The sequence below is a fragment of the Candoia aspera genome, chromosome 1 (assembly GCF_035149785.1).
Source record: "Candoia aspera isolate rCanAsp1 chromosome 1, rCanAsp1.hap2, whole genome shotgun sequence".
NCBI lineage: Eukaryota > Metazoa > Chordata > Lepidosauria > Squamata > Boidae > Candoia > Candoia aspera.
In genome coordinates, this window is record NC_086153.1 from 165452458 (window position 1) to 165480400 (window position 27943).

The 27943-nt window shown below is 43.8% G+C and overlaps 1 protein-coding gene across 1 annotated transcript in view; it reads right to left on the bottom strand.

Annotated features, from left to right (window-relative positions):
• The window catches only part of COL4A2 (collagen type IV alpha 2 chain), a 172467-nt gene that overhangs the window by 65587 nt on the left and 78937 nt on the right, over positions 1 to 27943 (bottom strand). Inside the window, exons 7-17 of the mRNA XM_063317783.1 lie at positions 24580 to 24696; positions 18874 to 18945; positions 18418 to 18453; positions 18253 to 18315; positions 16542 to 16577; positions 15643 to 15684; positions 15268 to 15354; positions 13562 to 13606; positions 2864 to 2926; positions 1306 to 1350; positions 704 to 757 (exon numbers count right to left, since the gene is read on the bottom strand). Of these exons, the coding sequence (XP_063173853.1) occupies positions 704 to 757; positions 1306 to 1350; positions 2864 to 2926; positions 13562 to 13606; positions 15268 to 15354; positions 15643 to 15684; positions 16542 to 16577; positions 18253 to 18315; positions 18418 to 18453; positions 18874 to 18945; positions 24580 to 24696 (660 nt within the window). The remainder of the gene's footprint in view (positions 1 to 703; positions 758 to 1305; positions 1351 to 2863; positions 2927 to 13561; positions 13607 to 15267; positions 15355 to 15642; positions 15685 to 16541; positions 16578 to 18252; positions 18316 to 18417; positions 18454 to 18873; positions 18946 to 24579; positions 24697 to 27943) is intronic.

Consider the following 27943-nt stretch of genomic DNA (forward strand, 5'->3'; position numbering starts at 1 on the left):
TTTTGCAGGCTAGGCCATGAAGGTGGAAATAGGAAACCACAATCAAATTGAGCAAAAATGTTTGAGGAAAGCACAAAAATGATAGTGAGAAAAAATAGGGGCATACATAATACTAAGCAAATAATATCCTATACCAGATACTCAGGCATATTTAAGTTTATGTTAAATGAGCCTTCACACCTAACACACTTATTCAGGGTCTGTTCAGACTTGTTTCAAGCATGGACAACCAGGACAGATGGCATTTTGCTATATCTGATGCTGTTCGGTTGGTCTGAACTTGACTGATAATTGTGTAGTAACTCACAGTGGACAAAAATTCACACATCCAGCTGAAGGCCACTATTGCCAGTAAGGGCAAAGAGAAGTGGCAAAGATGTGAATAATCCTTTCTTGTGTGCCTAAAAGAGGACAATGGCTGGTACGTTATTAGAAGGGAAGCATGAAGTGGGGCAACCATCCAAGAGGACATTTTAAAATGGCAAGCTTAGGTTTTGTGAAAATGATGATTGGGGTGATCATCAAAAAAACGCTCAACTTGAAATGGATCAGTGTACAGAAATAGTTCTATCTTAGTCAGTAAGGCTTCTGTATGTGGAAACCAAATAACTCTATTGCTTTATACTTTTTTTGTAGCCTGCCTACAATGAATTGTAGTTATTTGATGGTTTAATGTACAATGTTAAACAATTGAATGAATTACCTTCATCCCTTTCTGACCAGTAATGCCATGGATTACATAATTTCCTGGGATACCCTGAAATGAACATCAAAAATATCGGCAAGGTATTTTTTTAACTGAACTCCACATGCCTCCTTCAGTTCCTCAGTCTGCATTCCAGCAGTAGAGTGTTCAGCCCCAAATTGAGTAGGCCCAGGAAGGTGGGCTTGGCGAGATGAGGACATAGTTGGTCCAGGGAAATACACTCTGTAGAATCCCTACTCCTACTTTAAAATAACTGATGAAATTGGAAAGTAAGCTCAACTTCATTCTTTTGTTGGTGAGGCCTACTATTTTTTAACTCTGATCTCAATTTACTTTGTGACCCTTCCTCCCAATATTTGTTAGCTGCTATTTTGCTGTGTTTTTTGGACACGCCTCCTCTGGTATTAATCTTTTTACTGATCTTATCTGCCACTCATTTGGGGGGTGATCTCCCTCTTTCCTATCAACTCTCTTGCTCTGCAAGAGGCATTTCTGAGTGCAGGGTGGCTATAGGGAGAAAGAGGTGACTTTCCTTCTTAAACTTCCTTAACTTGTCTTTCTTTCTAAAGAGCAATCTGGTTCTGGGACTTCATACTTACCACACTCCCTTTCGCTCCTTTTAGACCATTGATTCCTGGCAAACCCTATAAAAGCACAACATTAACAAACAGAACCATGTGATTGCATATTTATTATCAATTCCTTTTAAAAATAGGTTTTATTGATCTTAAACTTTATGAAGAGTGTGTAAGAATTCAAAGTCCCAATTATTCATATACAGGATGAAGAATGAAATGTAACTTTCCAATACTTCTTGTCTATCGTCTGAATGCCCATCTGTGGGGGTTACATTACATGTGAACAGACTATCCTCACCAAAAACTAATCAGTGTGGTCCACCACTATCATGCAAAAAATACTGGAAATTCATTGGGTGCTTTGAAAGAATTCTTGTATATATATCCTATGTAAATTTATGCCCATACAGGGAATTTCTGGGTGTATTGGAAATGCAATTTTACTCAACCACGAATTAGGCTAAATTATCCCAGTTAGGCTTCAAAACAAAATAACATCAAATAAGAAGGATGGTTATAACAAAGATATCTGGTTATTGTATCTTAACTATCATTATGGGGAATACTGGGATATCTTTCAAATATCTACCAACCCCCAAAAGATAAAAGTTACCCTGAGCCTGATATTTCTAATGACCATAACAATGAACAAAGGAGATTAAAATGACAAATGCCTTAGCTTTGAATATGAAGTGGCCACTCCCCCTTTTACTGCCAAACTTCTAGAACGGACTATACAGTTTACATCAATAAAGAAACAAACAAAACTCCCAGAAGACGGGAATGGCAAACCATTGTCTAGCTGCCAAGGAAACAACATGGATATTTCCATGTAGTCACAAAGAGTCAAACTCAGTCCAAGGAAGGCTACCTTTATTCTTCAGATAACTGTCTGCTGAACTTTCCAGAGTCTAGCTTCCTCACTTTCATCTACCGGAGGTTTAAACACTTACTAGAATACATCTTAGCTAAAACATCCAAACATTGTTCCACATGATGAAGATTACTGTATGCTTCCAACAAAAGTCTGAGCTACAAATGCTTTTATAGAGGAAATTAAGTGGCTTGAATGAGATGACTTGGTACTAGAAAAGAAGGAATAGTCAAAGCTCCCAATCACTGTCACTTGGGGATATTCCTTTCTGATGATAAATATGGTGATTGGCCAGACGCTCAGAATATGTGCAAACCAGCAAGAAAATCCACCAAAAATATGAATACAGGTAGTCCTTGCTTAGTGACTGCCTTGGACAGTGACTGTTTGTAGTTACAATGGTGATGAAAAAGTAACTTTGCAACCAATGCCTGCATTTATGACCTCTGCAGCTTCTCCCTCTCAATCACGTGTTCACTATTACAGTCAGTTAGTACACATTGTCCTGTGTAAAACTTTAAGCAGTCACATGATTTTTCACTTAGCGACCACTTCACTTAACAACTGAGTTGCTGGTCCCAATTTGGTCACTAAACAAGGACTACCTGTACCAGAAGCACCACTGAAAACTCTGTATTTCATTTTCATAGTGTAGAAAAAAATAAATAGAACATAATTAATGATTAGTTTTTGTTATATATTTACTCTTTGTCCTGGAAAGCCAGTTATTCCTTCTTCTCCTTTTTCTGCTTCTTGGGCATGTAAACCCTGTGGGAAAAAATATTTGCACAACTGCAGCATAACAACATGCTATTTAGCACAATAGTAACACTTTATGGAGAGGATCACTACAGTAATAGAGAGGGTATAGCCACGAAGTAGTAGTAATAGCCAAACCCAGTTTGCGGGGCAGTCACAAATATTTTAAAGCATGAGTTTGCCCGTTCACATATAATGCAGGTATTCTGCTTCCACAAAGGCCTCATCAAGAGGCAGCAGGTGGACAACCTCAGAAGCTAGGAAGGATCAGCCCCGACTGTTACTTGGATAAGGAACCACCTGGAATTCCAGAGCTATAGGCTTGGTGGGGATGTTGAAAAACATGCAGGAGAAGTTGATGGCAAATGCTTCTGTAACTCATTCAAGGCAAATGCATAGATGGAGTTACTAAGATTCAAGCTTGAGCTGAGGAACTTGCTTTATTTACACTGAAGTATAGGAAGGAAATAAGTTAAATAGAGCCCCTCTCTCCCCTTACCCTCTGTTCTCTGCTGCTTGTGAGTATCCTTTTTCCTAAGTAGAGTTTTGGTATAGGTAAAACAAGGGTATGGACTTCTCATCGGTTTGAGGGGTGCACATATCTTTGTGCTGTCCCCCACAAATAGACAATGACAAGACCCCAAAGTATCATGGGACAATTGATTCTTATGTTTTCATGCATTTATGACTTTTTAACTTTTTAATATATTAACTTTTCAATGCATGCAAATATCCCATCAAATTGAACGAATACACTCAAGGCTGCTATAGTTTAGTTTTCCCCAACCTACACATACAGATGCTTGCTCTTATAGCAGCAAGAAAAAGACATGGTGGTTTACTGGATCTCCAGTAGGTGGTACTCTAACAGCCTGGGCAGAGATTCTCAGGGGCAACCATCCAATTCCAGTGGTGACTGTAGGGAAAGGAAGAGAAGGCAACCAAGAAGGGGGAAAGAAAATAGTACAGGAGGGGAGGGGAGGCTTCTGCACAGAAGCATCCCCTCTTTTTGGAACAAACAGGACAAGAAAGGGTTATTTTATTTTTTTTAATTCCAAAAGGGGAAAAATGTGCAGCATTTTGTTGTCGTTTAAGAGAGGAAGCATCAGTACCCTAGCCACCTCTCCTAAAGGAAAAAGAGCGTTGTGCCTTCTAGCTTCCCTGGGGAGAAGGTTGGGGGAGAGAGGACAGGATGGGTGGGGGGAAAGTGGAAGACAAAGAGAGAGGAGGGGAAAAGGGGTTGGAAAGGCAAGAGAGGAACCAAAGCAAGGGAGGGGAAGATGGTGAAGAACAGGTAGGAAATAAAATAGTGGAGTAGAGAGAAGTGGGGGGTTAGGAGGAAACAGGCTGCACTTAAAGCCCACCAGGCTGCAGGTAGCCCAGGGGCCCCAATGTGTGCAATCCTGGCATAAACATATAGAGAGGCGAGAGAAACAAAAGGTCCATTCTCTTCTCCCATACTCTTTATGGTTTATATGCAAACATCTGCTTGGAACATATGTTTTTGTCCTTAACAGTTCGTTTTGCCCTAAGAAGTGCAAATCAGAACACTTTACTCAAGGACAGCTGACATGGGGATCACCCATCCTTTCATCTGTCAGGTAGTTAGGGCCAATGAGTTCCATGGCTGAGGATAGACTTGAACCTTGATCTCCCCAGTTCTTACCTAACACCTTAACCGCCACAGAAGAAACCATCAGTTAAAGCTTCCCCTGAACAGAAACTAAACTTGGGATAATTAAGAGAACTGATAATTAATAGGCTAGTCATGAAGAAGTAATGCACTTGGCTCAATCAGGAAAAAGGAACTGTTTAATGAAAGGGATAGTACATCCTGTCCATTAGGTTGGCAAGGGTTGGAGAGAGGAGCCATGGTAATTAAGTAACACAATGGTGCAGAGGTACAAATTATATCATTATTCACTTTCAATTATAATGTTAATTGTTGTTACACAGTTAAAGGTACTACTATTTCCACCCTGTTATGGTTCTGAAGAGTGTGTCAGAAGCCAGAAGCCATAGCTGCTTAGAAACCACTTTTTAAAAAAAAAATCACAAATGAATGGATGCTGCAATTTCATTCCATTATTTTAAAAAATCACCACAAATAGATGTAAAATAACTTGAGTGTACAATACAATACAGAAATAGTTGGATTGCAGTAGGTTGACAGTGATATCATTTCACTGTTCCATGAAGCTTTACAAACAAATGGTGGTAATTTCACAGAAACACTCTAGGGTGAAAGAATCTTGAGTTACTTAAAACAACACTTTTTGGTTAGACACTGTGCCATTTCCTTAATAATTCTGCCTCCATTTATGCTGAATTAATTGAAATATCTATAAAGGATATACCTTTACCTATTCAGGTCTATACTGATTATACAATAAATCCTTTGCAATGTCTACTCCAGAGGTAGATATGCTGATGTCAATAGGCGCTAATATGCTATGGAAATCACTCCTGGCATCTGCCATAATCTCCCTTAAGTAAATCTGAGGGGTTGTCACATAGTGGGAGTGGACTTTATTACCCCAGAGCGCAGAGCCAGGATGAATGGGTTAAAATTATAAGGAATGAATTTCAGTACAGACATCCAGAAGGACTTCCTGACTGAAGTGGAAGGAAGTCCTTCATTTCAAACTCAGCACTCTGTCCTCAGACAGAGACTGGATGGCCATCTGTGAGAGACACTCCAGTGGATCTTGTACTGAGCAGGCTGGACTAGATCTAAGGTCTGTTCCGACGCTACTGCATGGCTCTATGTCATGCGCTGCCTACCTCTGAATAATACTCAGACACTGGTTCGCGGATCAGGCTCTGGTTTATTTGCAGGGCAGGTACAGCGTTGGTAGAAAAAAGCTGAGAGTGACAGGAGCGCGCCGGTGCGGGGTTTAAATACCCCGCGCCGGTCAGCGCCCCCTCGCTCACGGTCACGTCACCCCCCTTTGTCCAATACGTTGCCCTGCCGGTGGGTGAGGGTTTCCGGGATCGCCCATCATCAGGTTTCCCATTCCTCTGCTGATTGCTTTCAGCTGGGCGATCCCCGTTGTATTGCCGCTGATGGCTTGGGTGGCTCCGTGATCCGTTTAGCTATTGTTTGTTAGCCGTTAGTCGTTGTGGGTTGATGGCTACTTATCTTGTACCCCTTCACCTATTTCCTTGTCATTGTCATGTGTGCCATTGCGCTGATGACTTTAGCTCAACGGCACTCATGACATACTGCCCCCTTTTCGAATAGTGTTCTCCCCCGGTTTTCTGGGCTTTCCCCGTGGAGCTGTCAAAACGCCACATTTATTTATGTATTTATTTTTTTTTCAAAGTTCCCGCCGGAGTAGTTGTCGCCCCTCCCTTTGCTCCTCCCTCTACCACGTGCCTTCCCAGGGTGTGTCCATGGTACGCATGCTCGGGTCCTGACCTGGCGTGCGCATGCTCCAGCCACACCCTGTTTGTTTGGCTCAGTTCGGCGAGGAGAGAGGCGTGGCTGGTCGGGTGCTTCTCAGCTCCAGGTAGGGCCCTTCTTTTTCTTATTTAAAGTGCGTCGCCTTTGTTGTGTCTCCTGGGCGTTGCCCCCAGGTTGCCCTGTTGACTTGCTTGCCACTCCCCCGCGGCCGGGGGGCGGGGGGAGGGTGCTGGCGAACGTTTGTCACCACCCCGTGGGCCCGGGGCGGGGGGAGTGAGTCCCGGGGGGGGGAAGGTCCACCCAAGTCGCGGGCTTGGGGGGGCCCTTTCCCTTGGGGCACGGGAGGCAGGGGGGGGCCTGCGGGGGGGGGTTTGGTTTTGCTGACCTTGGTTGCGGTTTGTCAGGGTATGCCCGGTGAAATGCTCTGGTCAGGTCAGGCGCGTTAACGTTGTGCGCCGCCACCCATTCCGGGTGGGGGAAGTGTTTCCACCTGACCAGATAGTGTAGAGTTCCTCGTTGCTTGCGGGAGTCGAGAATGTCCCTTATCTCGAAGTGGTGTTGCCCGTCGATCATCACCGGTGCGGGCTGTGGCGTGCTTGGGTGCCATCGGGAGGTGGTTGCCGGTTTCAGGAGGCTGGTGTGGAACACCGGGTGGAGTCTCCGGAGGTTGTGTGGCAGGTCCAAGCGTATTGCTACCGGGTTCACTATTTGCGTGACTCGGAACGGCCCGATGTACTTAGGCCCCAGTTTTTTCGAGGGTTGGGTTGACTTTAGGAACTTGGTGGATAGATAGGCCATATCCCCCGCCTGGAACGTCGGTTGTTGGCGCCGGTGCTTGTCGGCCTGCTCTTTGTAGGCAGCCTGTGCATCCTTCAGCGCCGCCGTGATTACTGGCCATGCTTCCGCGATCTTCCGTCCCCAGTCGCTAGCGTCCACCTGGGGTTCCGGGGGTTGAGGTAGCTCCGGTATGGGGACGAAGTCGCGCCCCGAGACTACTTCGAACGGAGTTTTCCCCGTGCTCGTGTGGACGGCGTTGTTGTATGCGACTTCGGCGAACGGGAGCAGTTCAGCCCAGTCGTCTTGGTGGTAGTTAGTATATGATCGTATAAATTGCTCTAAGGTGGCATTAAGAACCTCAGTGGCTCCGTCCGTCTGAGGGTGCCAAGCCGTAGATAGGGCCTGTTGGGTCCCCGTCAGCTTCAGGAAGGCCCGCCAGAATTTGGAGGTGAACTGTGTGCCCCTGTCGGTCACCACACGTGCGGGACATCCGTGTAGCCTGTACACGTGGATGAGGAAGAGTTTGGCTAGCTGTTGTGAGGATGGGACCGACGTGCAGGGGATGAAGTGGGCCTGCTTTGAGAAGTAGTCCTTCACCACCCAAATGGCCGTTTTCTTCTGGCTGGGTGGGAGGTCCACTATAAAATCCATAGAGATTTCCTCCCATGGGCGGGAGGGTTCTGCCACCCGTTGCAATAGCCCCGCGGGTTTGCCTGGTGCCCGTTTGGCCCTAGCGCACGTTGGGCAGGACGCCACGTAGGTTTTTACGTCTCGCCTGAGCGCGGGCCACCAGAATTGACGCCGTGTTAGGTGTAGGGTCTTGAGGAACCCAAAGTGTCCCGCTTGCTTGGCGTCGTGTGACCTATGCAAGATCGCCTGGCGTTGCGAGTCCGGGACGTAGATTCTGCCTTCCCCCCATGCCAGGTCTTGTGCCATCGTTACCTTGTCGGGGTTTGCCAGGAACCAGGGGTCGGTTTTGAGGGCGGCGGCGAGGTCCGTGCGCATTCCCCCTGGTAGTTGCGGTTGGCTTCTTTCCGTCGCCGGTTGTCCCGCCGTCGGCTGCGCCGTAGAGTCGAGCTGCCTCCGTGCGCCGCTTCGGGTGGTCACGGCCATCCCCAGTTGCGAGGCGGATAGGACCGTCCCAATGGTGTCTGGGGCGGGCTCTTCGTCTTGGGGCAGCCGGGAGAGGGCGTCGGCCAGGAAGTTCTTCTTGCCCGGCATGAACTTCAGCTGGAAATCAAAGCGGCTGAAGAATTGGGCCCATCGGACCTGTTTTGGGCTAAGGCGTCTAGGCGTTCGTAGGGCCTCGAGGTTCCGGTGGTCAGTCCAGACCTCGAATGGTTGGGTGGCTCCCTCGAGTAGGTGTCGCCATGTCTCTAGTGCCGATTTCACCGCGAAGGCTTCTTTCTCCCAGACGTGCCATCGCCTCTCTGTCTCGGAGAACTTCCTTGACAGGTAGGCGCATGGTTTCAGGAGTCCCGTGGGGTCTTTCTGTAGCAGGATGGCTCCCAGGGAGAAGTCTGAGGCGTCGGCTTGGACCACGAACGGCCGTTCTGGGTCCGGGTGCGCGAGGATTGGCTCCGTAGTGAACAGCGCTTTCAGCTTGTCGAATGCGGTCTGGCACGCGGGAGTCCGATTCAGCACTGTGCCTGGGTTCTTGGCGCGTCGGGTGTCCCCCACCCCTTTGGTTTTGAGGAGGTCCGTTAAGGGGAGGGCTATCTCAGCGAACCCCCGGGCGAATGACCTGTAGAAATTCGCGAATCCGAGGAAGCTCTGTAGTTGCCGTCTGTTGCGGGGCCGCTCCCAGTTTAGCACCGCTTCGACTTTTGCGGGGTCCATTTCGATGCCGTCCCCGGAGATTCAGTACCCCAGATAGTCTAGGCGCTCTTTGTGAAACTCGCACTTTGTAGGCTTTGCATAGAGCTGCGCCCTTCTGAGCTTGTCGAGGACTTGCCTGACTAGGGTTACATGTTCCTCGTGCGTTTTTGTGTAAATAAGGACGTCGTCGATGTAGACCAGGACCCCTTTGAACAGATGTTCATGCAGTACCTCATTGATGAGCTGCATGAACACCCCAGGGGCCCCCGCGAGTCCGAAGGGCAGTACCTTGTACTGGAAAGCGCCTAGGGGGCAGTTAAACGCCGTCTTCCATTCGTCCCCCTCCCTGATTCGGATGCGATAGTACGCCTCGCGAAGGTCCAATTTGGAAAAGACTTTGCCCGTGGACAGGTGGGCGAGCATGTCCTTCACCAGGGGTAAGGGGTATTTGTTGGACAGGGAAGCCGCGTTTAGGCCCCGGTAGTCGGTGCAGAGCCGTAGGGTCCCGTCTTTCTTCTCCCGGAATAAGACGGGGGCTCCGACCGGTGAGCATGCTGGCTCTATGAATCCCCTGTCTAGGTTTTTATCGATGAACTCCCGGAGGGTTGCCATCTCCTTCGGGGTCATCGAATAGATCTTTGGTCTAGGTAAGGGGACGTCGGGCAGTAAGTCGATCCGGCAATCCGTCTTGCGGTGGGGGGGTAGTTGGTCAGCTTCTGCCTCTCCGAAGACCTCGGAGAAGTCGGCGTATTGTTCTGGTAGGTCTGCTGTGGTAGCGGCGTTGTCTTGTGTGGTCGCCTCCGCTCGTCCTACCGTGGGGTTGCTTCTGCCCGCTGGAACTGGTGCTCGATACTCGCCGTCGCCGAATGTGAAGGTGCGGGTCTCCCAGTTGATCCGCGGGTTGTTTGTCGCGAGCCATGGCATCCCCAGGACTGCAATGGGCCGTCCGATGTGCGTGACTACGAACGATGTGCGCTCGGTGTGAGTGCCCATTTGCAGGGTGACTGGCTCGGTTTGTAGCGTGGCTGGTTTCCCTCCCGCTGTAGAGCCGTCCAGCTGGTGGAATGCCAGCGGCGTGGGGAGGGGGAAGCAGCGGAGGTCGAGTTTGGCGACTAGGTCGGGGTGGATGAGGTTTTTTGAGCACCCCGAGTCCACTAGTGCCGCGGCCGTGGTGGCTCCGTTGCCGGCAGAGAGTTGAATTGCTGCCAATATTACGGGGCTTTCGTCGTTTCGTTGAGGTGGTCCGCGTTGCTGTCCCACCGCCTGCCTCGCCACGCGTCTCAGGGCAAGCGGGGAGCATTTCCCGCCGGCTGGTCGGGGTCTGTATTGTCCTCTTCCCCCCAGTAAGCGTCCCAGCCCTCTTCTGGTGTCGCTGTGGCCACGGTCATTCGGCGGTGAGGGGGCGGCCCCGGGTTGGGTGGTTTGGGGCTAATTTTCGGAGTGGGTTTGGGCTCGCTGGTCGGCGGTCGGTTGGCGAAGCAATCCGCCGTCTTGTGCCCTAATTTGCCACACCTCCCGCAGGGCTCCCGGTTGAACTTCTTTTTTGGGTATATGGGGCCGGCCATCCCCCCATGTGGTGCGGGTACCTTTTTCCCGGCATAGTTTGTGTCTTCCGTGGTTGTCATGAGGAAGGTGCGGTGCGCATGTTCGGCTTTCCCCGCGAGGTGGATCCACCCGTGTAACGTTTCTGGGTCGTCGCGGTAGAGGGCCCATTGGAGGACGTCGCGGTTGAGCCCCCTTTTGAACATTTCCAGCAGGGTGGTCTCGGACCAGTCGCTGACCTTCCCTGCGAGGGCTTTGAACTCCAGGGCGTAGTCAGGGACCGTCCGTGTGCCCTGTTTAAGTCTTTGGAGTGCGCTTTTCGCCCTTACTTTGGCTAGGGGGTCTTCGAAGTAGTTTTTCATCTCATTGATGAAAGCAGGGAAGGTGGCGAGGGCGGGGGAGCTGGACTCGTACAGTTGGACGTACCAGTCCGCCGCCCTGTCTTGGAGTTTGATCGCCACGGCGGCGATCTTGTCGGCCTCGGAGTCATAAGAGTGTCCGTGCCTCCCCATGAACTCCCTAGCGTTGGTCACGAAAAACGAGAGTTTTGTGGGGGTCCCATCGAAGAAGATGGGGAAGTCCTTTGGGGCCCGGGCGTTTTGTGCGGCCCTGCCTCTCGCTTCCCGGGGTGTGGTGTCGGCCGCCTGTGCCGTCTGCTGACCCTCCGCTGGCCCGTGTGGGTTCGGTGCTTCGCTCGGGGTGTGGGCTTGTGCGGGGACGTCGTTGGGTGGCGCGGGGGGCATAAGCGCCTGGAGCATGGTCCGGAGTTCCGTCAGTTGAGCCCGCATGGCCGCGAGTTCAGCTCGTGCCTCCTCGTCCACAGCCCGCGCCGCCGCTGGGGCCGGTTCCGTTGGCGCGTCCTCGGGGGTGGGTTGCCGGCGGGGTTCATCGTCCCTCTGCCGCGGGTCCGCTTCCTCCGCCGTCTGATGGGTGTCTCCGTCGTCCTCCTCCGTGTTGACCGCCGTGGGGCTGTCGCTCCACGCCCGTTGCTGGGGTGCGATGTGGGGCGCGGGGTCCTCCGCTGGTTTCGGAAGTCGCGCTGCTCCCTCCCGCGGTCGGGTTGCCTCCGTCGCCATCTCCCCTTGGGGTTGGAGCTGAGGCTCGGGTCGGGTGGGGTGGGCGTCCATGACTCCGGGAGTCCGCGGTGCCTCTGGCCTTGGTCGGTCCTCCTCTGTCTCTTGCCGCGCGGCTCGCCCTCCTTGCCCGCGCCGCTCCGGCCTCATCTTGCTGGTCTTCTCGCCGTCTACTCCTCCCGCGGCTCGTTGTCGTCCGGTGGGGCTCGGCGAGGCTGAGTTTATGACTCTCAGCTTTATGTCATGCGCTGCCTACCTCTGAATAATACTCAGACACTGGTTCGCGGATCAGGCTCTGGTTTATTTGCAGGGCAGGTACAGCGTTGGTAGAAAAAAGCTGAGAGTGACAGGAGCGCGCCGGTGCGGGGTTTAAATACCCCGCGCCGGTCAGCGCCCCCTCGCTCACGGTCACGTCACCCCCCTTTGTCCAATACGTTGCCCTGCCGGTGGGTGAGGGTTTCCGGGATCGCCCATCATCAGGTTTCCCATTCCTCTGCTGATTGCTTTCAGCTGGGCGATCCCCGTTGTATTGCCGCTGATGGCTTGGGTGGCTCCGTGATCCGTTTAGCTATTGTTTGTTAGCCGTTAGTCGTTGTGGGTTGATGGCTACTTATCTTGTACCCCTTCACCTATTTCCTTGTCATTGTCATGTGTGCCATTGCGCTGATGACTTTAGCTCAACGGCACTCATGACACTCTATTAAATATGAATTTGGTATTCTGCCAAGAAAACACCAGCCTCCACCACAATCTGTGTTTACAAGAATTGCCACTCAGTCTCATTGAGGCATGCACAGAAAATAACTCATGGTGAATAGCTAATACATGGTGTGTTTAAAAATCTACCAACATATCCTGAAAACATAGACTAGAATACTAGAGAGCATCACAGAGGTCTAGAACAGGTAGCAAACAGTGTCAGGATTGGAGCAATCCAGAGGCAATAGTTGATGGCATCTGGATGCATCCTCCTGACATGGGTTTTATAGTTAGTTAAGTAGAGATAGCATTAGAGATAGTGCAGCAACAGATTTGAACAGTGTGGGGGCAGGCTTGCATTCTTGCAGATTGTAAAAGGTTTTTTGGGAGAAATGTTATCACCGCCTGGCACCATTTGGAAAGATCAAAGGCGAAGTGAAACAGGCAGAGTCATTAAGGACTGGTAGCAATGGCAACAAGGAAGGAGGGGGAAAGGAAAGGATTTTATTCAAATGCTTCAGGCGCGAAGCCTCAGCTGTGACTTAAACAAAGTGCTGGTCAATTCTCCTTATTAAAGAATCTTCATATATCTTAATGGCTTGTACTGTGGATTACTGATAATAAGGGTACAAGGGCCACGTTCCTCACAGACAGCAACCTCATCCAATTTATTTGCTTGTAGATGAGGAGTTTGTTTAGGGCTACCGTACCGGGGCTGCACAAATCTGTATGACCACTAGATGGTAATGAATATCTGTATCACTTTGTTGCCAACTAGTGTTTATCCAGATCAGTGCGTACAATACAGTCCTCGTTTTTTCGGCTGACAATGACAGCCATTTCATAAATTGATAAGCTCCTCTATGAAGCCATATGGTGACACCACCCAGGTCATGCTCTCAAAATTCAGATAAGCTTATAGTGCAAAAGAGTTTCTACCCAGCATACTTTATTTGGGAAGCATTTATTTGGGTTTCTGTATAGATGTCATGCATCTTTATAGACACTAAGAAAAATCAAGGAATGGGAGTTTCCACTAGGAAACAATAAAAAAAGAGAGTCATACAGGTTATGAATTACAAACATAGTCTAAATTCTGAAATAAAAATTCAGTATGGTCTGAGTTATAAATATATGTTAAATTCTGAAAGAAAAAATAATGAATTCAAATGACTAGTTTCTAAGTTATTGCTAAAATACTATACTATCATATTATCAACCAAGCACCACTATTACTGAAATAAAAATGCATCCAGATATTACTCTTTCCTATGAAAATAGTGTAGGTATTACTCATCACAGAAATAATTGTGCTTCTTGTGGACTTACTGGACTTCCAGATTCTCCCATCATTCCTTTTCTTCCTTTTATACCCTAATAATATAAAAAGGCAGAAATAATAAATAAGTATACATACATATAATTATCCACTAAAATTTATAGCAGCTGGAACACTTCAGTTTAAGTTATCTGTATAAGAATTTTTGGTGATAAATCAACTTTGGTTCCCCAGCAATGGTATTACATCAAAAGTAATATTTTATTAATGAAAAAAAGAGAGTTGAGGGAACAGAGGCTTTGCTTGAATATTCTATTTTCTCCAGTGTAGAACCCAGCCCCTAAATTGACATAATACTTTATTTGCAAATATAGTCTCTTGTGAGTCAAATTTTACTTCCTATAAAATTTCTCTCCTTTCTCTCCATATTATGACAGAAGACTCAGAATACCCTAAGAGGCATGCACAAAATGAAAAACAAAAATTACTTAGGAATAAAACTCAAAATGTTCCCTTGGAACCATCAGAATGTTGAGCTATTTGTACTGAAACACAATATGTGTATGAATGAATACATGTAGTTGTGGTGGATTTTCCTGAAGAACTCAAAAATCTGCATGCTGATTTCTGAGTGTTGAACTGGAGTAACAAAGGAATTACCTTGGGCTAACTCTAAATTCAGAACTTGTGTGGAAAACAAAGAAAAGCAGGAAGGTGGGTAGGAGAAAAAGCACGGCTATTAATAAAACAGCAAGTTATAAGATAAAATTTGGGAGGAAGCTGCAATCATTCAAGTTAGATTCCGTAAGATGTGGAGATGATTTAGAATACACCAATGTTGCAATAAAGAAAGGAATCAGTAGCATAACTGGGCCTTAACACTGTTTAGCTAATCTGCTTCAAGAAGGTAAACCTTATGTTCTCATGGGGGGTCACTGTTTTCTCCCAACCCTGCCATAGTCTTGCCTCTGGAATGACACTCTGATTATCTGATCACAATAGAAGAATTTATTAATCACAATAGAAGATTTTATGTCTTGTAGGATAGGAGGGTTCATTGCAAAGTGCTGATTGAGAGTCTCTCAGTCAAAGGTGTCCATGGGAGGAAAAGGAGGGGCAAAAGGTCCAATATGCACTAAAAATGTGCAAAATGTGAAAAACCCATGACCCATCTTAGTGTCAAACGTTGGAATGCAAACCCATAAAGGCAGAGTTTAGGTCACTATATCATCAGGTATAGTTTGTCAATTTATGGCAACCCCCCATTTGTTGTGGATGCTTACTCTCCCAATATCTGCAATGTGCCCTACAGACATCCATGACGTCCTTTATTTTTGTATTTAAGTTGTCTGTGATTCCAGAAGTGATTCACAGAGAAACACTGGTCGCCAGCTTCTCAGAATTTATTTATTAATTAATTTATTAATTTATTTCCCAGAATGTTTCTGGATTCCACTTGGGCTTAAGATGCTCTTGTGAATATGAAGGTGGATACAGATGGAAGACAAGGCCTCTCTTTAAGTTGCTATTGGTCCCCAGGAAAAAAAAGCAAAGAAAATATTATTGCCACAGCTTGTGGGGGGAGCAGCTTGAGGTTTAGCAGTTGAACATAGTGGTAAAAGGTGTGGATACAGAGAAGACTGGAGTGACCCAAAGTAGCAAAAGAGAGACCAAACCCGCAGCTGGGAACAAATAGAGCAATTCTATTTGGCAATGGAATGAATGCTCTGTAATTTTCAGTAATATTCCTAATTACCTTGTATTCACTTGGAATTACATCGGTTGTAATGACTAACTCTCCTGTTGATGGACGCCCAGGTGGACCAGGAAGTCCAATTTCACCCTTCAGGAAAGACACAAAAATATGTTTAATAAGTAAAATGAAATTTTAAACAATATTGGGTATACTTTCCCTGAATTCTGTGACACTGAAGAACATTTAGAATATATATTGATTCTCATACATGGGAACCTGGAGAATCTGAAGAGGACAAGAGATGGATTGAAGAACATATGGATTAAAAAAAGACTCTGCATTTTTAGTACTGTAATCTGACCTCAAAACAATTTGCACAGATTGCACAAAATTGTGTCCACCACAGTAAATGCAAATTGATTAAATTTATTTTACCTTTTCACCCTTTTCTCCATAAAAGCCAAGACCACTATTGCCCTGAAATGACAGTTAATGAACATTTATGCTTCAAAGTGATTACATACTTGACCAAATGGCATTCTAGAAACTACATGTTTCTCTGTAATATCAGGACTTTAATGCTGTCTTACATCAATTAAAATAATTATCCTAGACCCTTAGGACAATTATTACTTATATCAGATTCTTGAGATTTGATGCTTCTCCTAATATATGTTAAACCCCTTCTCAACTAACTAGTAAGAATGAAATATTAATGTGTAGTTATCAATACTTCAATAATAATAATGATGATAATGTTTTCAGTTTGATTTCTTTCTATAAATTCTAAGCTCCTATATGGGCTACAAACACTTTCCTACTGATGATAAATTTATTCATACCAATTTGTACTCCTATGGATAGTTTTCCAGCCAAATGAGTAGTTTGCAGCTGTACAAAGTCAGTAAAGAAATACATACCTGCCTCAGTTCTTGTAACTATAGAGCAAATGTCATTTGATGACAGGACTCTTATTCATGTTACTTCCAAGAATAAATGGGAATAATTAACTTTCTTCATTTATGCTTCTACCTGGTTGTCTGGGCCAGACCCAGAAATTCCATTTTCAGATGAAAAGTTAATGCAATATTAAATAGATATTTTGTATGAACCAGCAGTGAAACTCACAAAGATGATAATGCTGAAAACTGATTTCATATAAATGCTTATTCCACCATATCCTAACAATTGACAGTATTACTATGTTTCATGCTCCTCTTTCAAACAAATGAACCTCTTCAGAAGTTTTGAATCGCCTCAGAAAACATTTACAAAAGCCCTTTGTATCAGAATCTACAACCTAAGATGAGTCCTCAAAGAAAAAAAATACTTACACGGGGTCCTGGGGGTCCTGGGGGTCCTGGAAGCCCCTAAAAACAATGTTTTGGAAACCAAGTGATGTCTTAGAAGTGTTCAATTCATGTAAATACATGGAAAAACTTCAGTTACTTCACAAATAGCCTATTAAGTCTACCTAGAATACATGCTTTCAAAAAACAGGATTCTAAATAAAAGTGATAAATATTTAGTTTTTAGTACTTTATTATTTTACTTATAAAAATGTAAGCATATTAAAACTTATTTTAATAAAGAATAGTTCTTCATTCAGGAATTTTTAAAATTTGTGACCATCCAAGTTCTATGTACGTTATATATCCTCCTGGTTTCTTGGGGCTGCTATTTGTGAGGATGTGACAACATTGTCACATCCTCACAAATAGCAGCCCCAATGTCTTCACAACATTGAAATAATGGAAGCCCTCCCTTCAAACTGATGCTACACTGCAATATTCCATTATGTGGATGGTGCAGTTCTGCTGGCCCAGACCCAGTTTGGCTTAAATGGTATGAGACTACGTAGTCTCTCTTACAGTGGGGGTGCAGGTTTAATTGAGTTTTAGTCATCCCTGGTGCACGGAGATGCTGTTACGAACATGCTACTGTTACTGAAACTGTCAGTATTTTTTAAGGTACTTTATTGTAAATGCCGATTATTTGTATTGCTTTAATTCTGCCTACAGATAAGGGGTATGTAAGCTGCTCAGAGTTGGCAATGATTGGAGCAGCATATAAGCTTAGTAAAATACCACCATCACCACCAAGAACAATGTTACTCTCTCTTGCTTTCAATTGTAGTGAGATGCACTAGAGTTCAATTATAACAATATCAAGATCCTCACTTTTGCTAGATGCCAAACTTAAACTTGTCTATTTAATGACCATATAATTGAGCCGGTTAAAAACTTTAAATATTCGGGTGTCAATTTTCAACTCCCTAGCAGGCAGTACACATCTCTGAATTATAACCAACACACTTTGGGTTGTATGGGATATGGTTAAAAATCTTCACCTACTTGTTAGGAGTAATTCCATTAACATTAAATGGAAAAGAGAGCAAATGCTGCATTAAATTTCTTTCAAGAAATTCTACTATAGATGAGTTTTGATCAGACTAAGCTAGCACTAAGACAGTGGATTAGGGACCTGCATCTACCTTCCACAAGCTGCAATTTTGGAAAGTCGTCTTTAGAGTATCAAGTCTGTTAAATACTCAAATCAACCTACAGTACCAACATTTAGAAGAGCTTTATCATTAAAACATTTCAATATGTTCCTCGGAGCAGTATTGGGAGAGCAATTTAAGAAAGTGCCATATGTAGGTAGCTTTGTCCACACAAGCTGGAGGCTCATTTTCTTTTATATTGTACTTTTAATAAGGATAGCTGTGCATTTATAACTCCTCTTTCAGTCAAGTTCCCAGGCCACAGAGATTTATTTTGTTTTCACTAATTATTATCCAATCAGAATAACACAATCTTTTTCAATGTTGTGAAATTTTGTACAATTGACTATAGAACAAGTCAAGAATTTATTACTGTACCTTAATTCTATTGCTTTAGTATTGGTCTGCCTTGTGCCTTATTGATGACTTTTGTTTTTATTGTTTTACTGTTTTACTATTTGTTTTATTGAAATTTTCTAGTTGTTGACCATAATAATGAATGTCAAACTACAGTTACAACCTCAGCATTTCATAATACTTACGGGAAGACCTGGGTCTCCTTCTAGACCAGGTTTACCCACCAGACCAGGAGCACCTTGGGGTCCCTGCAAGTGAAGATTTTTTTTTTTCAAAATAGCCCTTGATTATTTTTTTTTAACAGATGGCTAATTTTATTATAGATATTTATCTATCCCAATGTTACTCACTATGAAGCCAGCGAAGCCCAGCTCACCAGGGTCTCCCTAGAGAAGAATTTAAAATGGGAAATGCTATTTTAGACAACTTGAACATAATTCGTACTAACTCTCAGATGTCCTCAGACAGTATATTTAGATGTCTTAATTCTCAGCAACTTCAGAGATCATACAGACATGCTTCTCTTTGCACCAAAACAGTTGCTGTGTTTAATAAGCCACAAGGTGGCGCTGTTTCATTTATGATTGCTAAGGAATAAATCTAAGGAAAAATATGATAGGAAAATTTCAGAATGGCCTCTGCAAGACTGTATTTGATAAAGTATAAAAGAACCTGAAAGAACTGAAAATTAGGCTTCTGGAAAATTATATTCTTTCCACATATATGGAAACATCTGAGGCAGCTAAGTGAAAGTGAATAGGAAAACATACTTCTCTAACAGATTATAACTGTTCACAGAGACTTACCCTGAACTGTGCGGCTAAGTCTGGAGGCAGTGCAAAAGGCTCCCCCTTCTGACCTTTGGGTCCCTGGATTCCCTACAGTGATTGAAAATAAAAATTTTCAGCTTTCATGGACAGCTAAAAAAGACAGCCATTTGTTTAGAATGGTCTGAGGATTCCTCCACTGGACCGGGTGTTGAACTAGAAGACCTCCGAGCTCCCTTCCAACCCTATGATTCTATGTTCTTGAAGATTTTACCAGCTCAAGGCCCGGGTATATACAGAATTCTTCCTGTTACTTTGGAGAGTGAGGGAGATTAAGATAACTTTAAGGGTTATATGTGATTCCTGAAAATGTGAAAAATCATCCCACTGGCTGTCAACAATTGGAATTATTCCTTTTTTTATTATTATTACAATTTTTAGTAAGGTTTAAAGATATGAAGATAAACTAATACAGACTAAGAAAAATATAAAAGAGTAAAAAGAAAAAAGAAAAAGTGAAGAGAAAAAAATTACACACACACATATTTATATTTATATACACACACACGCACAGACACACAGACACACACACATATAATATAAAGAATAAGAAAAAAAGTGTCAGGGCCAGCCTCGCTTCGCAATAAGACACAGACTCACTTAATGGGTATTAAGGATTTCTGGTTTATTGGAATGATGGCTGACAGAACGAAAAACGGGAACGGGGTAGGTGTTGTGGGGGTGCCCTTTTTATACCCTCTTGTATTGCCCCGGGCTTCCCCACCCTACTTTGTCCCGATCCCTCTTGATGGGACCCTTGATGGCTGCCTGGGCGTTTTCCCGGTGTCTTCCTTTGTCTCCCAGCGTTGGTTGTGTCCTCCGGGGCACCAGGTGCGGCTTATCTTCGTTCCTCTGACGCCCTTCTTTACAGCTGCCTATGGGTCCATGGGTGTGGGTGCCTTTGGGTGCTTGTGTTAATCCCTGGTTTGACTATCTCCTTCCTCTATTTCTTAATGATCATGATCCACGTTGTGAGGCTCTTTGTGCCTTGCAACGAGGTCATGACAAAAAGATATATAAAGAAATGACTTCCCCCTTCATCAAGACAAGTACAAACAATTTCAGTAACTTATCACCTTCTCTGATACTACCACAAAAAACTCTTCTTCCCACATCTCATCTCTTATCTATAAACCAATTCTTAAAGGCTCATCATTCAGTCCTAATCAGCAAAAGTCCGTGAAGAGTTACCAGAAATAACAACATATATATTTTAACCTCAATCAAATAAACCAACTTTATATTCCTTTCCTTTTAACACAATAACTTATCACTTTCTCTGAAAATACAACAAAATATCTCTTCATTCCATATCTCATCTCTTATCTATAAACAAATCTTTAAAGCCTCATCATTCGGTCCTGGTCAGCAAAAATCCAATAAGAGTTACCAGCAACAACAACATATATATTTTAACCTTGATCAAATAAACCAATTTTATATTCCTTCCCTTTGCTTTTAACAATCTTGATCTTTAATCCCTTTAAATAGTGTCCCAGAACTTGATTTCTTTTCATTTTCTCTTTGTCTCTTCTCAAAAGCTCCTTCAGAACTTTAACACATCTCTTTTGTAAATCCAAAATAAGAAAATTATCCAAGTCACATTTCTGGTCTCTTATTTGTATATCCCTTTTAATTATTAATATATCAGCTGGTTTCATTTGTAAATCCAGTGTAGCATCTTTTTCCATATTATTCTTTCTTGTAAGCTGTCATTTTTAAATCCACATTCAAATCAGCCTCAGTCTGTTTTGGCCAGTAAAATCTGTTCCTCTTCTGTAACTCCTTTTAAATACATTTTTATAATAGCAGACAATCTTAGGTCCCAGGAATTGGAATTATTCCAAGGTTCAACTAATGGAAAAAAAACCCCTTTCAACTAATGGAAAAAAAAAAGAGGTTGAGGGGCCACATGTGATGCTGGTACTGCAGGCTGTCCCCCACTTACTCTAAACTATCCAAATGAGAACAGAATGAAAAATGGGGCTGCATAGAGACCATTTCCAAACTGAAAAATCTGCAGTAAATTAGGGATTAGCAAACTCAGTTCTTGGACTGCACTGGCCACCCAGCCTCTCTTTTGTGGCTTCCAGACTATACCCCCCTGAACACAATGGTTGTAAAACAGGAAAATAGTTCCCCACCATTATGAGGTCAGAGGTACTCTTTTCACCCAGTACAAACTTGCAATTGTACCCTGCTGCCAACCACAATAATCAGCCCAACTATGCTGTGCTACTGACAGGGATACTTCACAGACTCTGATAGTCAGCAATTCCATGGCTCTCATTGTGGGTTTCATGTCACCATATGGACCCAGTTGGTCACATTCTCAGTGTCAGTGCAAATGAGGCACGCCTAGGCAGGAAGATCCAGGAATCCAGAGGTGGTGTCCCACAACTTGCAGGCTAACCCATGCTTGTGTTAATATTTGCTTTTCAGTGTCATTTGTCTTCTACATGTCCACTGACAGTAGCATCTTTTATGTTCTATGCAGTTCATGTTCAAGAGGTTTACTATATATAGTTGATACCATTTCTTCACATTTATTTCACACCCTTTACTTTTCCTTAGAATATTGCATAGTTTTTGTCTGCCTTCAGAAAATAACCAATATTAAAAAACAATACAGAGCTTGGTTGCTAGGGCTTCAAAAAGTCTCTTGATAACTGTTGTCCACTTGAAACTTACATCTGAGAAGAAATTCAGAAAACCTATGTCCACTAAAATCTTTTGGAATTGATTTTGCTAACTTCTGCATTTCTTGAAACATCAGGACAACAGATGGAACTTTTTTAATTTATTGGATAGAGTCTGTTGTCAGTTTAGGCTACAAGCCTGGTGGTTTGAAAAAGCATGAATCAGATTGTATAAGACTGTGCAGTTGCTGTTGTTTTTGCCAATTTTCTTTTGGTGGTGGTAGCAATGGTGATGACGTTACTGATTGACTCTAGCAGTATTGCTACAGACTCTGGGAGAAAAAACATCAGTTGATATTGTCAGAGACATAGGCCTGGGGATTCTTAAAGAGATAAATAAGGCATGTTCTCTGGTATGTCCCTGGCCATCTGTGGTTTGGACCCATGCCCTTCCTGGTTCCTTCAGGGTGCAGGAGGGAATGTGACAGTATGGCTCTGGGAGATTATCAATTCTTCACTTCAGGAGGGGGTGTGATCTGCAGCCCTGAAAGAGGCTGTGTAAAGCCCCCTAGCCCCAACCCTAACCCTCCCTGTACCCAACTTGGACTCATACCTATCACCGTGTCTCTAACCTTACTTTTTGGGGAAGGTTATTGAAACTGGTCACTGGGCGGTTATGGCATATTCTAGACAAAGTAAATTATCTGGACTCATTTCCATCAGGGTTTAGGCCTGGGTATGTGAGGGAGACAGCACTAGTCACTCTTGTGAATGACTTTTGTCAGGCTCTGGATCGAAATAGTGTGCCCCTCTGGTCCTTTTAGACTTCTCAGCAGTATGGAGGGCAGAGGCTCCTAGCTGCTGATTTTCAGTAGCAGCACCTACTCTGTGGAACAGCCCCATTCTAGAAATTAGATCAGTCCCCACTGTTTTGACCTCTCAGAAACTTCTGAAAACCAGTTTTGGAAGGTCTATGGTGAATGTTAGGATGTTCTGTTTGACTCATGTATGGATATTGTTGTATGATTTTATTTGTTTTAATTACACCATGGGTGTTCTTTTTTAAATGTTTAATTGGTGCAAGCATCCAAGGGTCTAGAGACTGCAGTGTCTGTACGTTTGATAAGTAAGCAAATGTATGATAGCAATAAAAATTATTTTCCTCTTGCTGTTGTTCATTTACTACTTCTCTATTGCCTAAACCAGTCCCGCCTTATCTAATCTGAAAAAAAATTGAGCACTCCTTTGGCTTCTTTGAGTATATTTTGTTTCGCTTCTTTGTGTTTCTGGCTGCATTATTTTATTTATAAACCGAAACTGTGTGTGAGAGAAAGCACATTCTGTGAAGCTTGGCTTGCTTCTACTGTCCCTGGTATCAATCCCTTGTAATATGGTTCTTTGTCCCTCTCTTTCCATATGTACAACATGGCATTTGGGGACTTTTAGTTCTTGAGAAAGCTTGTCACACAGGGAAGCACAAAATCCTAGTGTCCCTCTAGCTATAAACCCTAGAATTAAGTGCACACGCACTATCTGTTTGAAGGAGCCTGGGCTGTCCTACAACTCAAGTTGCACAGTGATGCTTCTGTGTCTGATTGCCCTCGGCACATCTCACAGTGTAGACTCCTGTAGATAGGAGCTAGCTTTCGCTGTATATTTCAAGCCTTTCTTTTGTGGAAATAAGATTGCCCTCTGGACTTGGCCCCCGGCATTCTGAGCCCTCTTAAAGTGTACCGTTCTACCCCTGATGATTGGGTCCTGGACATATAAAGGCTGTCATGTAAAGCTTCCTGCAGCTAAACAAAAATGAAAAGAACTGGCTAAACCATCTCCCTAAACTATAAAGAAACTCAGAATAAGAAACCAAATCATAGCACTCAGCACTCCATCAGCCATAGCTCCCCCAAAGACTGCTCATACTCTTGTAAGTAAACCTAAGTTATTATCCATTACTAAATTAAAATATTTGTTTACACAGTCAAACTACTCCCCATATCTGAAATTAACATGTATTTTCTCTTTCTGTGAAGATAATCTGTCTACAAACGTCATCCAATTTTGTCTCAGAGCAACACAGCTGTTTCTATAAATTAGGAATTTAGATGAACCTTGATCCAACCCCACTTCTATTTCTTTGAATAGCAGGGTTGGTTGTGGGTTTTGTTTTGTTTTGCCAAAAAGCACCTCAACAAGATACCTTGTTTTCACAGATACTGCTCACTAAACAATATGAAAATTAATTATTTTTTCACTTTAAAATATGCTGTATATCCCTGTGAAGCCTCGTGTGGCGCAGAGTGGCAGGCGGCAGTATCGCAGCTGAAAACTCTCCCCGAGTTCGATCCCAGTGGAAGCTGGAGTCTCGGGCAGCTGGCTCAGGTCAACTCTGCCTTCCATCCTTCCGAGGTCAGTAAAATGAGCACTCAGCTTGCTGCGGAAGGTGATGACTGGGGAAGGCAATGGCAAACCACCCCGCTATAGTCTGCCAAGAAAACATCGCAAAAGCGGCGTCCCCTCAAAGGGTCAGACATGACTTGGTGCTTGCACAGGGGACCTTTCACCTTTCACCATCATATCCCTGTGAAACTGAGCGGGGTCTTTCCGCACAGAAAGGGCAAATATCCTTGCAACTTTATTTAATGTGTCTCAAAATAACAAAACAGGAACTTTCCTCTTTTTAAAAAGCCCTGTAAACTGTTATGGTTTTTTCCCCCTTCCTCAATCATCACTGTAATCATGGTCCTCAACTAATGGAGTAATACTGTGGGCACATAGGATGACTTAACTCCAAAGTTTTCCAAACTGAGTACTAGTCAATCTGGAATTTACTACTTCACTTCACTATGCTTCAGCTTTAGGCAATGCAGTTTTTGTAGGATTTCATCATATAATCCTAATGTGGCAAATTCACAAGAATGCTAGGCTTCATCCAGCATTAGAGACCCTTTTACTTTTCTCTCACTTAGAGGAAGGGAACAATCTACTTTTGATTTTGCCCTTAAGCAGCAGTAGCATTACGTTTACATATTCAGTGTTCATAACTTACAAAAGAACCAGGAGTGCCTCCAGATCCCTGAATTCCCTGCGGACCAGGATCCCCCTTGGTCCCATTGCAACCATCATGGCCTGGTTTTCCTCTTGATCCTGCCTGACCTGGATGACCCTGTGGAGACAAAATAAATACAAGTATGACCAGCTGACCTGCTGGTTTTGCTTTCTTATTCCTGGCTTTCATGGAGTTCTTAAATGTTCTCACCCTTAGTGCAATCAACTACTCTATGGGAAAAACAGAGTGAAAAAAGTAGTACTTAATACTCTTCTATTAAGAATACTATTCTGTAGTTCAAACCAGATGCCTCTGAGAATATGAAAAGAAATAACTAGAAAGGGCAATACAGATGTCAGCAGAAACATAAATGCACAGACAATGGGTAGGGAGGAATGGCACATATTTAATACCTTTGCATTTCTTGTATTCAAATAGCTAAGGTAGCTAAAAACCAGTTCAAATATGACATTGAGTGAATAAGAAGAGCTTATTGAGGCTGTGTTCTATGTAACATTTTGGAGACTGACGTGTTCTGTGTACGCATGGCCTCATCTGACCTGAACAAATGATTAGTGAAGTAGGTTTAGTAACTGTAACAGAAAGGAGATCTTTTTCCCGGAAATACATTACACAGCCTAGCACCAAGCTAACTATATTTTCCAGGAGAGTCAAAGAGCATGGGCTTAGTCATGCATGCTTGAATCAAAAGCAGAAGGAAGTGATGTGAGGTTAGCAACAACTTAAATCAAGAGTGATAGATAAAGAGGAGTAAATCCTTAATTCTCCATCTCCAACCCATTGCTCCCTTGTAGTCACTAGGTCATGAGGAGCTGGGGAGTCAGTGCCATTGGATTCATATCTCCATATGTCTCTTCAAGCAGATCGCCATTCTGTGAACTGAAGCCCAGGTACTGCAACAGAGTGCTTCCTTCATTAGGTATAATCCAATTGGAGCCACAGAGTGACTGTGTTGTACCATATGGGCAAGTACCTTCTGGCTGCTTGATATTATGCTAAAAAGTTGGCTTGAGAATTTGTCCAAGTTGTGAATCTCTGAAGATTATTGTAAAACAGCACTTTTAACATTATAAGAATGGGAGAATCTTTTTTTTAATTATTAAAAAGTGTCTTCCAACATAGTTTTAGAATATTGGAGAGGAATGAAAATAAGTGTCATGATAGACATCTGTGAGTAGATGAATATCATTAAAAAGTATATGCGAATACTATTGATGTGCCTTTACATATCCTAACTCTGGTGGAAAATGGTTTCAGTAAATATGCTATAAGCTGTTAATGAAAGTGAGTCCCTCTGGTATACACGCAGCTCCCCTCATGCAGGCATTTTGTAGTATTTTACGTCTCTGTTTTAAAACTGAGGAAGAGAAGCAGCCACTATTAAATTTCATTAACGTTCCTTCTGCCCAAAGGAAAAGAAATGCCTCAAATTTTATTCATATTTGATTTATATTTTTGCAATTCCCACTGATATTAATATCAACTTGTATATGAGAAAATGAGATGGCTACAGAAGGTAGGAGTTATTATTGGACACTTCTATTTTCAGGGATTTGGCTTACCCCCAAATCTAAGCATTCCTGGAAGTGACAATGGAAGAGGGCAAGGGATTTTTAGTTTGCTGATTCAGCCCTGGAGCAGAAAAATGTACAAATTCAATGCTACCTGACAGAAAATGATGTTCAGATAACATACTCAGGAGAATGGTTCCCAGAAGGAGAAATCACCAAGACAGGGAAGATAGGCTAGTGAAGAAAGTGAACCATCCATGAATTAGGAAAGTCTGGAATAGCTCAAAATGGAATTTTTCAAACTGTGAAAAATTTTATGTCAGACAACTCCAATTCCAAATGTCCCTGGCTGGATGTTGTATCTTACTGCCAACCATTTTGAAGGGGAAGAAACAGATGATCCCACCATGCCTTTTGTTCATTTCCTATAAACACCTCAACTATAGAGCAGCTACTTAGCATTTTAGCGGGGTACACATCAAGGAAATACTATTGCTATCTGGCTATATCCTTTATATCTCTACATAAAGGAATATATATGCTCCAAGAGGAGATCTCCAAGAAGGTCCAAACAAGGAAAGAATAACGGTAGTGAGTGTTCTGGCTCCTTTATGCTTATCTAAGCCATGTGCTATTCTTACTAAACGGTCCTGGGGTAAAAATCAGAAAATTATATTTAGCTTGTCATATATGATAAATGAAAGTGCAAAAGCTGGCTTGCAGCTAAACCTCAAAAAAAGATTATGGCAACCAGCTTGATTGATAACTGGCAAATAGAGGGAGAAGACGTAGAGGCAGTGAAAGACTTTGTATTCCTAGGTGCAAAGATTACTGCAGATGCTGACTGCAGTCAGGAAATCAGAAGACGCGTAATCCTTGGGAGAAGAGCAATGACCAATCTCGATAAAATGGTTAAGAGCAGAGACATCACACTGACAACAAAGGCCCGCATAGTTAAAGCAATGGTGTTCCCTGTAGTAACATATGGCTGCGAGAGCTGGACCATAAGGAAGGCTGAGCGAAGGAAGATCAATGCTTTTGAACTGTGGTGTTGGAGGAAAATTCTGAGAGTGCCTTGGACTGCAAGAAGATCGAACCAGTCCATCCTCCAGGAAATAAAGCCAGACTGCTCACTTGAGGGAATGATATTAAAGGCAAAACTGAAATACTTTGGCCACATAATGAGAAGACAGGACACCCTGGAGAAGATGCTGATGCTAGGGAGAGTGGAGGGCAAAAGGAAGAGGGGCCGACCAAGGGCAAGATGGATGGATGATATTCTAGAGGTGACAGACTCCTCCCTGGGGGAGCTGGGGGTGTAGACGACCGACAGGAAGCTCTGACGTGGGTTGGTCCATGAAGTCATGAAGAGTCAGAAGCGACTAAACGAATAAACAACAACAAATATGATAAATGAACCCTCCATTTCACTTCATACTTGAAGCTAGTTTTCTAGAACATGTGAAGTAAACCTGCATGATCACTGCCCATAAAATCACATGCCTTGCTTTTTCTTTTTCTGTTTTCTGGGTATTTCTGCAGTGTCTGCTCGCTGTCTTTTCCTTGTATGACCTTACATTCCCTTTCATTTCTTGCCCGAAGGCAAGTCCCATGAAAGTTAGTGCAATGTCCACATGTAGAAGAGGACCAGGATTTTCTAGCTTTAGCTCTGCACAGCAAAACACATTAGAAGGGTGGGTGAATGAGCCAAGCAGCTGAAAATAGTCATTTGGAACTTCGTTTTATTGATGCGTGTGGGTGGTAAAAAAAGGTCTGATGTCAAAGGGCATGGAAGAGGAAGCCGGTACTGGGAAATCTGTCTGGGGATTTCT